General features: G+C 42.1%; 1 protein-coding gene across 3 annotated transcripts; it reads right to left on the bottom strand.

Annotated features, from left to right (window-relative positions):
- Positions 1 to 317: 317 nt before the first annotated feature.
- On the bottom strand, positions 318 to 9,103 carry fosl2 (FOS like 2, AP-1 transcription factor subunit). Of its 3 annotated transcripts, none has more exons than XM_049595586.1 (5): positions 8,966 to 9,103; positions 8,270 to 8,389; positions 5,230 to 5,484; positions 4,743 to 4,850; positions 318 to 3,194 (listed from the first exon to the last, which is right to left on the bottom strand). In XM_049595586.1, exons 3-5 carry the CDS (start codon positions 5,467 to 5,469, stop codon positions 2,625 to 2,627), a joined length of 918 nt encoding a protein of 305 aa, XP_049451543.1. In that variant the 5' UTR covers positions 5,470 to 5,484; positions 8,270 to 8,389; positions 8,966 to 9,103; the 3' UTR covers positions 318 to 2,624. The 3 variants fall into 3 exon arrangements, with proteins under 3 accessions (XP_049451543.1, XP_049451542.1, XP_049451541.1); XM_049595585.1 differs by lacking the exon at positions 8,966 to 9,103 and adding an exon at positions 8,581 to 8,959; XM_049595584.1 differs by lacking the exon at positions 8,966 to 9,103 and having other exon boundaries at positions 8,270 to 8,959.
- Positions 9,104 to 16,264: the final 7,161 nt, after the last annotated feature.

Below are 16,264 nucleotides of genomic sequence, written 5' to 3'. Positions count from 1 at the left end.
ATTGCTCTGAGAGGTTTTACAGACGCAATTGAGCTCTTGAATTAATTCTAAAATAATAATAATTTCTATAATTTTTGTAGCTCTTTCCTTTGTCTTTTTTTTTTGTACTAGCTACTTGATGTTAACTCAGGCTTTCGCTTACTGTCTTTCAAATCCACCAACCAAGTCAAAATAGTGTCAGATAGTCTTTCTTAATTTGGAATGATCAGAATGATTAATAAACAGGGTGGTTGTATTTTAATAGTATTTAATTACAGCTCCTTGGAAATAGTGTGATGAGTGATTGTAAGTGCATTCCCATGAATAAAATCGGACAATTTCAGGTTGAAAATTATTATTTTTTTATTATTATTCATTTAAATTAACAAACACTGCTATACATATTGCTGTTTTTTATTAATTTTGAATCATTTTAAACAGTTAAAGCATTTGGAAAAGAAGTTAATAGTAGTTTGAAAACAGGCGACAGACAGTAGATGACATGTACAGCAGAAGATCTACAGTCAATGGCTTTCCTATGTGTGTCGAGGGGCTCCAGAATTATTTCAACATACAGACAGATCAGACTCGCCCACAGTTATGTTTTTGGTTATCATTTCACCTCTTTATGTTGTCATACAGGAATGAAAGATTCCCCCATTGCATCCAAATGTTATCACAGCCAGTGATGTTAAACCCAACAGCATTGAAAGGTAAGTAGCCGACACGTTCTTTCCAAAGTAGCAGCAGCTTGTATTGAATTGCAAAGTCTGTTTTCTGCATCCAGCACAACAAAAGTCTCCCAACCACATCTTTTATTCCTCTGATAACAAAATCGAGCAAAGATGACACCCCACCCCCAACCCACTTTGACCCCTGGCATTATATTCATTAGGAATGTTTGAAGTAAGCAAAAAAGTCCCAAATATCGCTGTTGTGTCCATCTCAGTGCACAGTATTGAAAAAACCTCATCCCTTTAAGATACACACATGTAAAAATAATGAAAAAGAAGTGCTTCGTAGAACTTCAGAAATATTACATCTTCTAAAGGTGTCCCCTCTTTCATCTCAGGCCAGCTGTAAAAAGAGTCTTCTCATCCCTTCCTTATTATTGTCAAAAAGTGATCTGTGTCTGGCCCTTGTTTAAAGCCAAAACGGCTAAGTTTCAACAGAGTACCTCGATGTTGGCGTATGTTCATACGCCCGTAAATCAGCACATCTGACTTGGATTTAAACATTTCTTTACTAAAAGTGACAGATTTACAAACACAGTATAAACAGGGTTGACATCATTGGCAGCTGGCGACAGTCTAGACCACAGTGGCTTTTTTCAAATTTGAGCAAAATCCCTCCTTTTTAGACAAAGACGGACGAATTACAGGATTACATGTGTCAAACAAATCTTTTTTTGGCTTTTTGAAACCTGACCTGCCCCGAGAGGCAGTGTTGAAAAGGTAAGACCTTTATTTAGAGAATGCGAGAAACACAGAAAGAAGGTCTCAATCCGAGCGGAGGAGGGGTTTGTTCAAACTTTTGTCGTCTTTGAAAGGTCTGAGCGAAAAGGACAGACCGTTCCTGATGTGACACAATGAAGCGATGAAGTCCTTCCACATATATTACCGCCTCTGCGACACTCTGGCTAGACCATACGACAGCCTGCGCTCGTGCAACGTTCTTCACGATGGGGTTCTACTACACATGAGAGATATCCCTGACATCAATGTAAATCACATACACTTTGTCATAAACAGGTTGTAAAGTTCAGGTACAGAATCACTGAGGAAAAGCACACCAATACTACTGTAAAGTCAAGCCACTATGGCAAAATAGAAGGTATAGAGTATTGAGGAACTAGTCATTGATTGAAAGTTGGCTCGTATCCTTTGCAACACTGAGGAGTGCTTCGGTCACCACATGGACGACCATTTTGCTTTTCTACAGGCAGATAAAGGAGAGGACAACGTCTCAACAAAAACACTTTGTAAAATTTAATCAGCACAGGCCATAAATACAATTAAAGAGATGGAAATAGCGTCAGAAATGTGTACACACTCGTAGTAGCGATTCCTGAATCGAGGTCCGAGTTACGAAAAATCTAAGTGGAAAAAAAGACGAGAGGAAGTCTTTGCCCGTTGTCTCCGTCTCTCCTCAGGAATTCCAGTAGAAAGCTGACCTCGCTTAGTGATTTATTGATTCGTCTTGGCGGAGTGCAAGTGCCGGCCACATGGCTTTTTAAACATTTTCAAAAAAATATATTAAGAACACGCTCTCTAGTCACATCAACTCACAATTGCCACGTTTAGGCATGTTTTACTTCTTAACTGTCTTCCCGGTAAACAAGTTGACACTCTGGAGTTGAAATGGCAAAGGGGTGACACTTTTTAGGATCGGTGCACACACTCTTACGAATAAAAAATTTTTTTTACACTGAAGCAGAACAAGAAGAAACACACGGCGTAGCCCTTGCGGGTCTCCCTGCGGAGGGGGAAACGGCTCACATGGTCAGCTTGGTCTGGACTTTTTAATGTGCTCTTGGGTCTTTGAAAGACACTGGAGTGGGGAGGGAGGGGGGACACGCAGTTGATCCTCGTGCTTGCCGTCAGCCACAGTGTTTGTTGCTCAGCTGTGCCGAGTAAAGCCCTCGCTCAAAGGGCCAGGAGGGTGGGCGAGTTGAGGGAGTCTGAGGACTGGTCCCCGCTGCTGCTGCTGCGCCGGTGGGCCTTGGAGCAGGACTCAGAGGAGGGCGACGGGCTCTCTGGCTCCAGCATGCTCGGGTAGGTGAATATGAGGCTCGGGGCGTTGGGCGTGGCGGCCGGGGTGGACGCCGCCACCACAGGCGTGTTGAGGCTGTCTCCATCCGTGCAGTACATCCCTCCGCTGACGACGCCGCCACCCAGGCAGATGGGCTTGATGACAGAGCGCTGGGGTTTGCCCAACTCCTCGTCCTCCGGCTCTTGCTTCACGACCACGTGGTTCATCTGAGCCCGGTTGCCCATGTTGGGGCGCATTGTCAGGGGGAGGGGGGCACACTGCTGCTGCTGCTGCTGCTGCTGGTGCTGCTGTTGGTGCCCTGATGACTGGTGGCGGTCTTCGATGGGGAGCTTGCACACGGGATTGTGGGCAACCAGCATGAACTCCAGCTTGTCTTTCTCCTTCTGCAGGCTCTCGATCTCCTTCTGCAGGTCTGCTTTCTCCTCCTCCAGCTTTTCAGTCTCCTGTGAAGAGAAACAGGAAATACGGTTGAGCAATTAAGCTAAAATATAAGTGTTTTAAATATAAATTGGGCATTTTTGCCTTTATTTGAAGGCAACTGTAGAAAGATGGCAGGAAATACGGGAACAGTGAGATGGGGAGCAACATGCAACAGCCATGGTCAGCACTGTAACCCCTGCATCATCGGCAAGAAAGTTTCAACCTGATAAAAAGAAATACTGCAACAGCATTTTTAACAAATATTCAGGGGCAAATTTCCAAGAAATTCAGAACATGGCTCCAAAAATTGTAACGTGTCAACGCCTTAATTTCAAGTTTCTTCAGCAGTCAGGTAGACAGAGTGTATGAGTGTTCCTCCAAAGCACCAAAAGAGGGCACTGTTTGTTTGCTGCAGTTTTACTACCCATAAAGTAGCACAATCAACACATTAAAATTAAGTGTTTGTCATGAGCCATTTAGATTTACAGTGAGTAATTTCGAAGCCTTCTGCTTGAATTCGAGTTTCCCGTAATGGCTTTGCATTGTTTGTCTTGGCGATATGAGACCTGCGTCAAAAGTGTGTCATTAATGTGTCAGATAAAAGACAAAGACCCATAAATACCGTCCGTCAGCTCTAGACACCAGGCAGATAAAGAAAAGCTGACATGCTGTCTGAGAACTTTGACTCATGGGCAAAGGTATGAGGAAGCAGTAAACAAGGAGGCAGAGGAGGTGCCCCGTGACACACTTGAATAAATGATATAAGTCAATCAAAGGAGATGACACTGTAGAACAACTGCTCTATCTTTCCACTGAAAAGTGATACTTCCTTATTTGGAATTTTTAAAAACCGCCATATGAAGACGGCAAAGCTTTTTTTGTCTTTCCCTAGAAGCAATGGCTGTGGCGTGTGTGTGTGTGTTTGTTACATGTGTGTGTGCACGCAGCGTGTCTCTATGTGGGATTGTGAGACAAGCAATTGGCCCCTTTTACAAAATGTCCTTCATTCATGGAGACAGCTGCCTACAGCAAATTCCATTCCTGGGGGTTTTTTAAGGCCTGACAAGCTCAACCTCACTGTAATTCGGCTAATTAGTCCATTTAGATGCCGTTACTGTCTGCCAGGCAGGGCTGCGAGACAGCCCTACCTCTGTCTACAGCTGCCCGAGACAAAAAGCTTTTCATCGCCTGTCATCTCTTCACTCAGACCTTGCACTCAGAGACGCAGTGAGAGTCAAACCAGTAATGCAAGGTTGTAAATTAAGGTGTGGAGTTCAATTGCTCATCAAAAATCTGGACTCCTGCCAGACTTCTGAACAAGTGTGACTCCTTTTTTCCCCCTGTGCATGTGAGAATAATTTCTTTTGTCGCTTTTTTGCCATTTTATTTTTTGCACCAGCTTTAAGCAAGTTACTAGGAGGTATGATTGTTTATTAGCTAGAAAAACAAGATGCTCCAACACTGATTAGTGGGTCATTTTTGTGGCGTGATTAAAGCAGAACTCAATGACAGATCTGATGTGATGTGATCTGATCTGATGTGGGGGCTCCAGTTCTCAGGTTTCTACTCACCCCTTGCAGCATCTCGGTGAGCTCTCGCCTGCGGTTGCGGCATTTGGCGGCGGCTAACTTATTCCTCTCACGCCTCACCCTTCTTTTCTCCTCTTCCTCCGGGGTGAGCTAAGGGCGAGCAAAGAAGGAACACGGCAGGTAAAATAAAGCTGTTTGACAGACACACACGCAATCAATATGAAGCGAAGAGCAAGAGTACAAACAAGAGCTGGGCACTCTCGGCTGGCTGTGAGGAGAATAATGATACAACGACATCAAATTTATTGGAATATAAAATAAACTTAATTCGCTTTTTTTGCCGTTGAATAAACATGTTTATTTATTAGTTTATAATTAAAATAAATGAAGGTGTTTTGTTTTGTTTTCAGGACGATCACACTTCAAATAGCTTTGTGAAAGACCTTCTGAAACAAAATCCAGCTTTTTTTGATAAAAAGAAATCAAAGTCTAACTACTGAAACAAAATCCGATGTCCCGGGTCCCTCACCTGCTCATCCCTCTTGCGTCTGCCCCTGGCGTCCCCAATGGAGCGGATGACCCCGGGCCGAGCCAGCGTGTTGTGCCCCAACAGCCCCGGCCCATTGGGCAGGTGATGGCCGTACGGGTGGGAACGGGAGTAGGGGTTTGACATGGAGGTGATGACAGTGGGCTGCACCATCCACTGTAGGTCTTGGCTGGTCGTGATTGCATTGATGGTGGGGATGAAGGCACTGTTGGAGCCGGGCATGTCGACCCTGTACTTCTGGAGAGAGAAGGAATGAGAGAGATGTGGTAAGAGAGGATGCATGATCACATCTGAAGAAAAGAATTTGGAGGGGTGGCATCTATTTGTAGAGGAGCGAGCCTATATGCTGCTATGGGTCAATGCATGCAACTTAATCCCATAAGCATCCTTCTATCTACCAGCCCTGTCTCGTTCTGCCAGCAGCACAATCGCAGAGACACACACCACCACCCACCATTTATCAAATTCACACACTTTCCACATTACAAGCTTATAGTAATGATTCAATCCACATAGGCAAAACACTGTGTATGTAACCCCTGGAGTGGAACAGTGACACATGCTGTGAATCATGTGGGAAAGCCCAAGGTGTCCAGTACATCTCACTTTACTACAATAAGCATGAGACAAAACTCTGCGCTGAGGATGTGTTACACGTGTCTGGACCGGCAGGAGGGTAAATATAGATATTATTTGCACTTATACTTTAGATGGATACATAATCTAATGGGTCATGTAGTGGTCAGAAGAATAACCGTTCCAGAGGGATTTTTTCTAACATACAAAATCTGATTTGTGACAATTTGATGATTTAAATGTTAAAATCAACATTGATGTCAACAAAAACAAAATTTAAAGCAAAACGAAGCATTTGGTGGTATAGTTGTTGATATGTCTAAAGCCATACTGTGATGCAGGGCACTATGTTTTTGGTCTAAAGTAAAGATTATCACCTCAAGCCCTCAACCTCTGGCACTATTCTTTAATCCATTTTATATTAGTATTGCTATTTTTATCCAAATTCTCATAAGTTTTTAAATATATAAATAGCTATAATCTGCATGTATGTGTAAGCTGACTGTAACAATGACCACCAGTATGAGAACCTGTGTCGGATCAGTATTACTTCATGTCTTTAGAGACCACAAACAGACGGGCTGCCTGCCTGTGTGCGTAAATTACGCACGTCCCCATATCCCCGTTATTCCCGACTTTCCGTCGGATATCCCGGCAGTCTATTGGAACTTTGTTTATCTGGTGACTCATTGTGTATGGGATACGTTAAGCACATGAGAACGTGGTCAGTTCCAGTAAGGGGGGAAGCAGCCAGCTGTAACAAGCCAGACAGTTAGCCAGCCAGAGTTATGGCAGCGGGATTTTTGGTGAGCTTGGCTTCAAAACAAAAGCATTAAAATTCCCATTTTAAAAAACGGGTAAAATGTATGCAGTGAAGTGTGAAGGACACAAACATCCAATAGAGTCATTACGCAAGAAAGAAAGAAGCTTCGGGTTAACTGATATATGAGATGGTGTGATAAAAATTCTTTTGGTCTAATAAAAACAGAAAAAAATCCCGTGTTTTGATATGTCTCAATAAACCTACGAGGTCATGTTCCAGCCCGCTGTAATGGGAAACAGACAGTCAGTGTGTGATTACAGGGAACCGGAGCAATGATAGATACGGGCCAAAAGTCGTTTACCGTAAGGTTGCGTGAGCCTGACAAGGCTTTTCCACAGAAGTGCGCTACACGCAAGAGTTGGCTGCGAGTAAACAGCATGCCTCTTCCCGGATTTATATCCTATTATTTGTGAATGTACGGGCACGGCGTCTCCACAGCGATACCCTGGCACACCTAGGGTACATCTCACTGAGGCGGTATGAAATCTTAACCTCTGATGAAATGGAGGAGATTTTTTTGCAGGGATTGGTGTGTTTTTAAACAGCCCCCCAGTGTGCAGCGATATTTTTTCCCGGTGTAAGGAAACACAGGCTTTTGAGTGCGCTGAGCTCCCGGTCGCTGGAAGAAATCTGCCATGTGCATCTAAGAAAATCAGCTTACAGTGTGTTCCGTGATCAAGTCATTTCTGATAGTTCAATTAGTGAATAATCTACCACAAATACCATCTTTAACTGGACTTAAATCACAATGTGCAACATCACACGTCTTTGGTGCTCTCCAACATGTCTTACCTGGCGGCCAAGAGAAATTAAACCTCTCCTAACCCTTGTGTTAATGTCTGTATCAATGCCTGTTGCACTCTCTACTTTAGCCTCATCTCTGTCTCGTTTAATGCCAGACTAGCGCACCGTGTAAATAGCTCAGGGTATGTATGTGTTCCAAAGGAACTGTCGTCTTTACAATGCATGCGCGTAAAAATGCAGTCTCCATCGAGGTGCCACAAGGCGCAAAGACCCCCAGAATATTACACTTTTACGCACGGAGAGGACAGATGAGAGCAATGAACATCTGGAAATCCCAGGCAAATTCATCTCATTGTGTCCCATTTCCCCAAACAGCACACAATCCGTCTCACATCTGTCGGTGCAACCTGCACGTCTGCAAGTTTTGTTTTACCATAAGGGTCAACTTAAGATAAAATTTGTATTTTTAATTAAATGTGCAAAATCATCACGTATTCGCCATTTACTGTGCGCCAACAGCCAGTGCGCAAATGTGATGTTTGATCAAAAGTACATGGTGTACATGGTGTTTAGATGACAGAATCCAAATGGAACCGGTCCAGAATACTTGTGAATAGATCGAGTCTTGCATCTGTTGAGTCACAGATGCAATCTGTGTCATTGGGTTCATCCGTTTTTTTCCCCAAGCGACCTGGAGAATGGCATTTAAAATCTAGCAACCGGTGGAAGCGCGACACCGGAACAAAAAAACAGTGAAACCTAAATGTCACACAATCTGTATTTTTCAAATGCTGCGCACTTGACATCAAATTAAAAACAGATACATATTATGGTATTATTAATGGGTAATGTTGCGGAAGCGCAGTGTTTCCTTGTTACCTGGTAGCTTGAGGTAGAGATCGGACTTCCGATCGTGCTGCTGCCGCTTGTGAAGGACTCTGGCTGGGCCGGAGAGGTGCTGCTGCCGCGGGACGAGGTGTCGTAGTTCCCGGAGTAGTCCTGGTACATGATCCAGGAAAAAGGAAGATTTCAGTGCACTGGTTTGATTTCTGAAACCCCCCTTTTCTTAAATCCTCGCAGTAAAAAAAGGCACCAACAGAAAAAAAATCCTCTGACTCGAGTCGTTGATAATTTGGGATATCCAGAAGAGTTGGCAAAGACAAAGTGCAATTATGCTCCTCTATACTAACCTAAAACATCGTACAGATATTGCCAGTTAGGATAAATATTTTCTTGCGTGCTCCCTGCTTGTAGATGCTATATCTTATTGTGCGTGTGTTATTCTTGAGCCGCAGGTAGACCTACACTGCACTACTGGAGATCTTCTCAGGTGCGCAAACTTCAACCTAAAGTCAGCAGCACACCTTCAGCAGTCAAGTCCAGTTGAGACAACCTGTAGTTACAGAGTGACTCACGCAGGTTAACATTCGCTTTCAAGCCTATTGCCTGGCTAAACTTGTGAATATTTTCCGTCGCCTTGCCTACTACACACTATCTGCGCTCTTTGCTGTTCACGGAACAGTTCTAACTTTTTTTTTCTTTTCCTTTTTACCACACTTCCTAGAGATGACTCACTTCAATGGCACTATGAAGAACTGCAACGGCTTTTCAACACCAACGAAACAGCCTACGTCACAGCCTGGGCGTTGCGACTTCATCCAGGGAGGGGTCGATTCTGGATAAGGCAGTGAAAAAGAAAGATCCGCTGTGACCATCCTTCGCCCAGCGGACACTGGAGATGTAATCGCAGAGCAGGGATACAGTACAAGTAGCTAAAATATGGGTAGGAGTGTGGAGAGATTTATTTTTTGATACGAACGTCAGTGCCTGCTGTGGAGTTCACTGTTTGTCTGACTTGCTTCGGTCCATTGACGCATGTTTCCTAAAATGGGCAGTTGCGTCAGAGAGCGCGTGTGGGTTTCCTTGGTAAAGGAAGCGTCAGACACTGGAGGGATTCCCTCCCCTCGCGCACTGCACTCCGGACTCGGAGCTCTCAGCGCGCGGGTCCCGGTCCGGTTACTGATCAGTGTCGGGAAATGAAGATATGAAAGCTTTAAACGTGTATATAAAGAGCGTGTGGGCGCGCGCTACTTTAAAACCGTAGGACACGCGCGCGCTCACAGAGTGTGGCTGAGTTCAGAGCATTAAAAGCACCTTTTTAAAGTTTCCTCTGCCAGAATTTCTTCGATACGCACATCTGTGATCAGCCTAGGACACATATCGACAGCAGAAGAGGCCGCGCGCGTCCACCATGCCCGTACTGTTTGAAGACACGCGAGCTCACCATCCACCGGCTTTCATCTGCCACTGTTCCTGTTAATAAAGACCACTCAAAATGATTGGACATGCAGTGCTTCTGCACAACTGAGTCTTTGTGTTATCTGGCGGCGACGCATTGTGCGTGATTTGGAGAGGCTACGCTGGCACAGAGCGCAAAAGGATGGCACAAACACAAAGCATGATCCCGTGCAATTGGTCAAATTAATGTGGCCCACTGGTTAGGTCTACACAACAGTGCAGCGCGGCTGCTTCAAAGGAATTTTCAGTGAAATGTGGGCTAATTGTAACTCGGACGCACCTCATAAACAAGGGCACAGCGCCCAGAATATGACATGTTACACGATATGAAATGGCGTATTAAGTCTAATCCAATCTGCTATGGTTCCTATTTTAATCTGTATCACCATAACTGGTTCTGCTGAGCTCTCTTAAAGCTGTTTGCCGCGCATCTCTTTGCCAGAAAGAGTCGCTCCCATCAAAAAGTTTTCACAGGCAGCAGTGTTCAGTCGGGGAAGTTGTGTCGAGGGAAAATAATCTGCAGGGGGTTTTCTGAGGTGACCACTCGCCCCGCCGCGGAGGGACTGACTTTATGTGCTTGCTCATAACATGAACACGTCAATTATACTGTAGCTACTCTCCAGCCCTCCAATATGTCACCCTTTCCAAAGTAAGTGGGTGTCATTTTCGCTGCATTACCTTTTGACCCGTGCAGTGATCTGTCACTCCCCGTGTGGAGTGGCTTCTCTGAAGTCGCCCCGAGCTTTTGGTTTCGTGACAGAAAGCACGCAGATGTTCAACACATCTTTATCTGAATGATATTAATTAATGATTAGTGTTTATCATGTGCCAGCGACACAGCTTTTGAACGGTAACGGTGTTGCTAAGCGACACAGTTTCTGCTAAATTGCTTGGGGAAATCTAATCTGCCATAGTCCTATAATTAATGCTGTAATATAATTTGAGATGCACCCATCGGCGTCAATTTGGGTAAAGCAAGGTATGGCACTGTGACAGTTTCTGTTCCTATATGAGTCCAATTTTGATCTGTAAGTAGGCTACATAATGAGATATCACGCAAAAATTGGGATACACAACAAACAGCGGTATGTGACGCCTGTCAGTCAAACCTTACGGCTCCAAATTGTCATTAGTTTCACGGCTGTTGATGGCAAATGACAGATTCAGGGACTTATTACAAACCTGAGTGCCTAAGCACTGCAGTGCAGAGTCAGACGATCAGATCACGTGACAGGTTGGCACGTCAGGCAGTGTGCGCACTGAGCTCGGCTGATCCTCAGGTCGTGCGCCACTGACGCGTCGGTGTCCCTCCATCACACATCATAAGGAATCAGCTCCATGCAGAACATCTCCTCATCCAGCACTCCGTCCGCACAGGAATTATGTTCTCTGACGGACTATAAGCAAGAGGCTTACCTGGCCGTGGCCGAGGTGTTACAGGTGCTCGTGACGCAAGAGGGTTCATGGCCCTAATGCTGCATTCAAGGACCTGTCTGCAAAATCCGAGAGTGTAAAGAAAGGGCATTGAAAGGCTTTTGGTCGAAAGTAGGTTACTGGGGACAAAGGCTTTATAATAAGGGTTTGGCGACATTAGGTTAAATGACACAGAGCTATAGCGCGAGGAATATGTAGGCCTATAGTTAAAAAAAAAAAATATCGGAATGTTGTTCACATGCAAACTCAGTTGAGTTTAGTTATGCACAAATGCGCCTGGCATCTAAAAACATATTAATTAAAATTAAAAGAATACTCATGTCAAATACACCATGTCATAAGAAAGTGCATTTTTTTTCAGTTATTCCACTGTTTAACTCCCCTTCCCTCAGCCTTTAACTCCACTATATATCCAAGGTAGCCTAAATATAAAAGGTTTCACAAACACATGATATATGATATTATAAAATAAAATTAGATAAAACTTTATCAATCCTGAGGGAAACTGTGCAGCTGTTGCAATACAAAGTGAGAAGAGCGCAAATATATAAAGTGGGCAAAAACAAACAAACTAACAATAAGGTTCAAATGCAAAATGTGTACAATGAAAATCAGAGGTTAACAGCATGATATCATGAAAATATAAACGGATATGATATGCAGTGTGTTGCATTTAAAATAGTTGGAACCAGCACAGTAGGATCCCCAAGGTCACTGCGACACACATAAGGGCTTGGATACGTTTTAAAGGGTTTCCAAGCATAATAAATAATGGAGAGAGACACTTGCTAAATGTCCGTCTTTATGTTTTAAGTAATTGTGTTATTAGAGTGGAAACAGCCAAAAGCTATACTAGGTTGAATAATGTTCTTCTTCTGTTTAAGTAATATGTGTTGCACTTTACTCCTGCAGGGTGTCAGTGTTTTATATTTAGCCTATTGTTTTGTAGCCTATATGTTGCTCCTTACTATGTAACCATGGTAATTTAAACAAAAATTCAAATCAAATATATATATGTGTATATATATATATATATATATATATATATATATATATATATATATATATGTATAAACGTTTAGGCATGAATTAATACTAATTTAAATAGGCTAGATATAATATGTAATATGTATAGTAATATAACCAGGATCCAGTATGAGTACTTTAATATTTACCACACATTAAGTACATTTCGCTTTTTTAAAAACATTTTTTTTTACTGACATATCATTTCGATTGCATGGCTTTCACTTCAAGTGGAGCATATTCTTTATATTGAGGCTTCTTTTATCAGGATTAAAATACCTCTTCCACTGCTGGCTATTGCATTATCATCATTAAGGTTTTGCAGGTAAATCTGTGACATACACCAGAGCCTCAAACGCCTCTCACACTGTGCAGTATTGTTTGTTGTGTGTCCCTTTGGATTTAACTCAGGTTTAATTCAGGTGCAATTTCTGATAGTCAGAACAGCCAATCTATTTTTTGTGAAGGATGAAATAGATTCAGATGAACTGTAAACCTCCTCAGAAGTGCGTTCTTATCATTTACAGTATTCGTGAGTTAGTTTATTGCTAAATATTTAGGAGGAAAACAGCTCAGCGGAACAGAGAGGAGGAGATGGTCTGAGTCAGCATGTTCAGAATTCACAGTAATCATTCTGTTTGGTGTTACTGGCATTTTTTTTTTTTTTTTTGCCCTTGCCTTCCTTTGTTTTCCTCCCTATGGCGTCACTCACCTGTCATGTTGTAATACCTTAACCTAGATAATAGCTCAACATGATCAGCATGGCTAATCTCACAGCTCAGGTGCTGCTTGCAGGACACACGCAGGCACCAAAATGCTGACTGAGAGCATAGAGAGTGGGTTAATGAACAATCCGTGTGACTGACAGTGGGTTTCATTGTTGTGCCACTGGTCTGTTAACAATGTTAATATGCCGTTTTATGATGCAACACAGCAGAGAGGCAGCTACGTATGTCTGCAGCTCGATACAGGGAGCCCCTGCCCTTTTTGTTTTCCCACACTGTTGACAATGAAATAAAATCTGTTTAAACTGACTTGGTTTGCTCTGACAATGCAGTGGGAAACATGTGCTGTCTTGTCACAGTGCCTTGTGCAAGTTGGACTTTTTAAATAGAAATCTAATCAGCAGTTTCATCAGGATGCCCACTGTGCAGGAACATAGCTTTAAAAACCAGGCTGGATGCCAGACTGGCAGACAGCTCCTGTGAATTAAAGTAACCATCCTTCAGTGATTTCATTTGCTGGTTGCCTTGGTGACTCATGTAAAGCAGTCAAACACAACAGCACAGAGGGATAATTTGATCGCTGTTGACCTCTGGAGTGTGGGATTGTGGAGAGAAGAATATGAATTCATTGGCTGCATATCCTCCAATAAGGCCAATCACATTCAGGTATGCATGAAGCACTGCAGCTGTTCGACAGCATTTTCCTCTTGTTCATATGCAGCCTATCTGGACTGCATATCAAGACAGACACATACATATATGTTGTGTCGACATCCGTTGGTATGGTTTCAGCTTGAATGCCAGATCCCATGCAAAAGAAATTAATTACTGAATGAGCGATTGTTGAGCGCCAGTTTCTGTTGCAGTTCATCTGGGAGTGGATGAACATTACAAATGTTAGCAGATTAATGACATGCTCAAAGTTCTGTACATTGTTGGCATCTAGAGACAGACAGTAATTAAAGAGGCAACCCACCAATATCACACATGCAGATCAGTTTACTTATCATGGGAAGTACTACTCAGCGTGTGAAAACAGTGGTATTATGTGCTCTGAGGCTCTGGAGGGGGTTTCTAAAGTCTTGGAAGATAACCCTGATGACGTGATTAGGGTTGTGTCAGCTTGGGCTTTGAGTCAAATTTGTAACAGAAGCCCTGCACTACAGACCTCTCTTGTGAAGTGTAAAACGTGTGGGTGCTCTCTAGAGGTGGGAATCCCGATATAATAATATCACGATACTTAGATCACAATACAATATTATTGCGATTTAAATGTGTTACAATATGCTGAATATTGCTATTAAATATATTGCGATTTCTTACCTTTTTTAAACAGTTATGTCCCCAAAGGTAAACTTTGTCTGTTTTCATCTCACTTCAGCCATATTATTGCAGCAGCAAAATGTATCTAGTGACTAAAAAAGCAACTGATTATATTATTCTAGAAGGTTTAATTTGTACGGAAGCGTATTGCATTCACTTGACAAATAAAAAAGCCCTGTTTTTTTTGAGTAATTTATTTATTTTTCTGTTTTTTGGTGTAATTTTTTCTGTTTTTCCTGAGTAATATTTTCTGTTTTTCTGTGTAATTTTTTCCCTGTTTTTCGTGGTAATTTTTTTCCTGTTTTTCTGAGTATTTTTTTTCCCTGTTTTTCCTGAGTAATATTTTCTGTTTTTTGTGGTAATTTTTTTCTGTTTTTTTGTTTTTGTTTTTGTTTTTCGTAGCTGACAAACATGTATGGGCATGATTTCAGTTGGAAGGTAACGTTGTTACAACCTGTTACTAACCTAACCTGTTACATTGAGCGATAGGCCTACACTAGAATGATGCAGTCGAAAACATAGCTGGATTATCATACCCTGTGTGTAACTAATTACGTGCCTTACCCTTATTGATCCCGTAGTTGAAATTGTCTAGGAGCTGGAGCACGGATGCAAAATACATCCATGAGCAGGAGTCACCATGGATGCAGGGGTCACTTGCAGGTGCCAGGTGGTAGCTTCTCGCGGGATTTTGAAGTATCTCGTCTCCTCGTTCAGGAAAAAAAATTACCATGAAAAACAGAAAAAAATTACCATGAAAAACAGGGAAAAAATTACACCAAAAAAACAAACAAAAAAAACCCAGAAAAATAAATAAATTACTCCAAAAACAGAAAAAATTACTCAGAAAACAGGGCTTTTTTTATTTGTCAAGATAATGCAATACGCTTCGGTAAATTTGTATTTGTAATATTAGTAATTTATTTAATAAAAAAAAGATATTTGGCGCTGTGTGACAAACTGACGTAATTCCCCAGATAGACAAACTCAAAAATACCTCAATACTATGCTGCATCCCTGTTTCCCATGCAGGTATGATCAAACAAAAATAATACAGAGTTGCATTATGGGAAATGAAGGATTCAGTGTTTTGAACAACACGTAGGACTTAAAGTTAGAACATCTCGGCCTGTGTTTCCTCCATTGTCAGCATTCTGTACTCTGGCTTCTGTATGTTAGCGCAATACTGAACTATTGGAGTGTTGCATCAGTTAAAAAAAACAAAACAACACAATTGATATAAATTTACAATGTAGTTAAAAACATTTAAATATCACTGCTTATTCAGTCATCTGTCTTGTCCTTTAAACCTGCAAGAGCTATTTTTTTTGGCCACTTGGCGGCAGCGGTCACAAGTTGCCAACACAAAATTGACATATTATCAACTTTAAAGTTAATATGGTGAACTTGTCAGCAAACAGTTGCTTATGTACACATCCAGCATTTACAGAGAAACATCATCATTCAGTTGGAGTGGTGTTGTATCCAGTCCAGTATCTCTCTTTTGGTCTCTACCTTCATTCTTAACGCCTCACAACTGTTTCTGTCTGCTGTTGGTGCCGAACAGTACGGTACAGAGCATTTCAGCTGAGAGCAGAAACAACACTATGAGAGCTGTGAGTGAACCAAAACAGTAAAGTTGAATCTGGACAGCTAAACAATAAGCTTCCCACTGTTTTCACTCCTTATGCTAAGCTAAGCTAACCAGATGCTAACTATAGCTATTTATTTACTGGATAGATATGAGAGTGTCATCAATCTCTTCATCTAATTCTTGAAGAAAGTGAATGAGAATATCTTAAGTGTTGGGGAGTAATAAAGTGTATCTAATAAATTTAGCAGTTGATCTACACTTTGCAGGAGCTTGCTGGTATAGTTCAACTGCATTCATATTTGCATAGAGATTCAAGTTTGTCATTTTTTGTGTAGTTAATATCTGAAACTACAAACAATTTTGGGCCATAGAAGAGGAATGCTTTTTTATTTTTATTGTACCATTGCTTCTGTCTGAAGTATTGATTTTTGCTATTTATTAACAAATGTTCCCAGAAGCTGCTGCATGTAATTT

Source organism: Epinephelus fuscoguttatus, linkage group LG14 (genome assembly GCF_011397635.1).
Source record: "Epinephelus fuscoguttatus linkage group LG14, E.fuscoguttatus.final_Chr_v1".
In the NCBI taxonomy this organism is placed as follows: Eukaryota; Metazoa; Chordata; class Actinopteri; order Perciformes; family Serranidae; genus Epinephelus; species Epinephelus fuscoguttatus.
The sequence above is the reverse complement of the archived record's forward strand: the minus strand, read 5'-3'. Positions and strand labels throughout refer to the sequence as shown.

What these genes read in the sequence shown, in the direction of transcription:
- fosl2 (XM_049595584.1), bottom strand. Translation starts at nt 8,398, where the DNA reads ATGTACCAGGACTACTCCGGGAACTACGACACCTCGTCCCGCGGCAGC. An exon ending in TCTCTACCTCAAGCTACCAG is followed by an intron (nt 5,485 to 8,269) that starts GTAACAAGGAAA and finishes TTCTCTCTCCAG; the next exon opens with AAGTACAGGGTCGACATGCC. An exon ending in GACGCAAGAGGGATGAGCAG is followed by an intron (nt 4,851 to 5,229) that starts GTGAGGGACCCG and finishes GCTCGCCCTTAG; the next exon opens with CTCACCCCGGAGGAAGAGGA.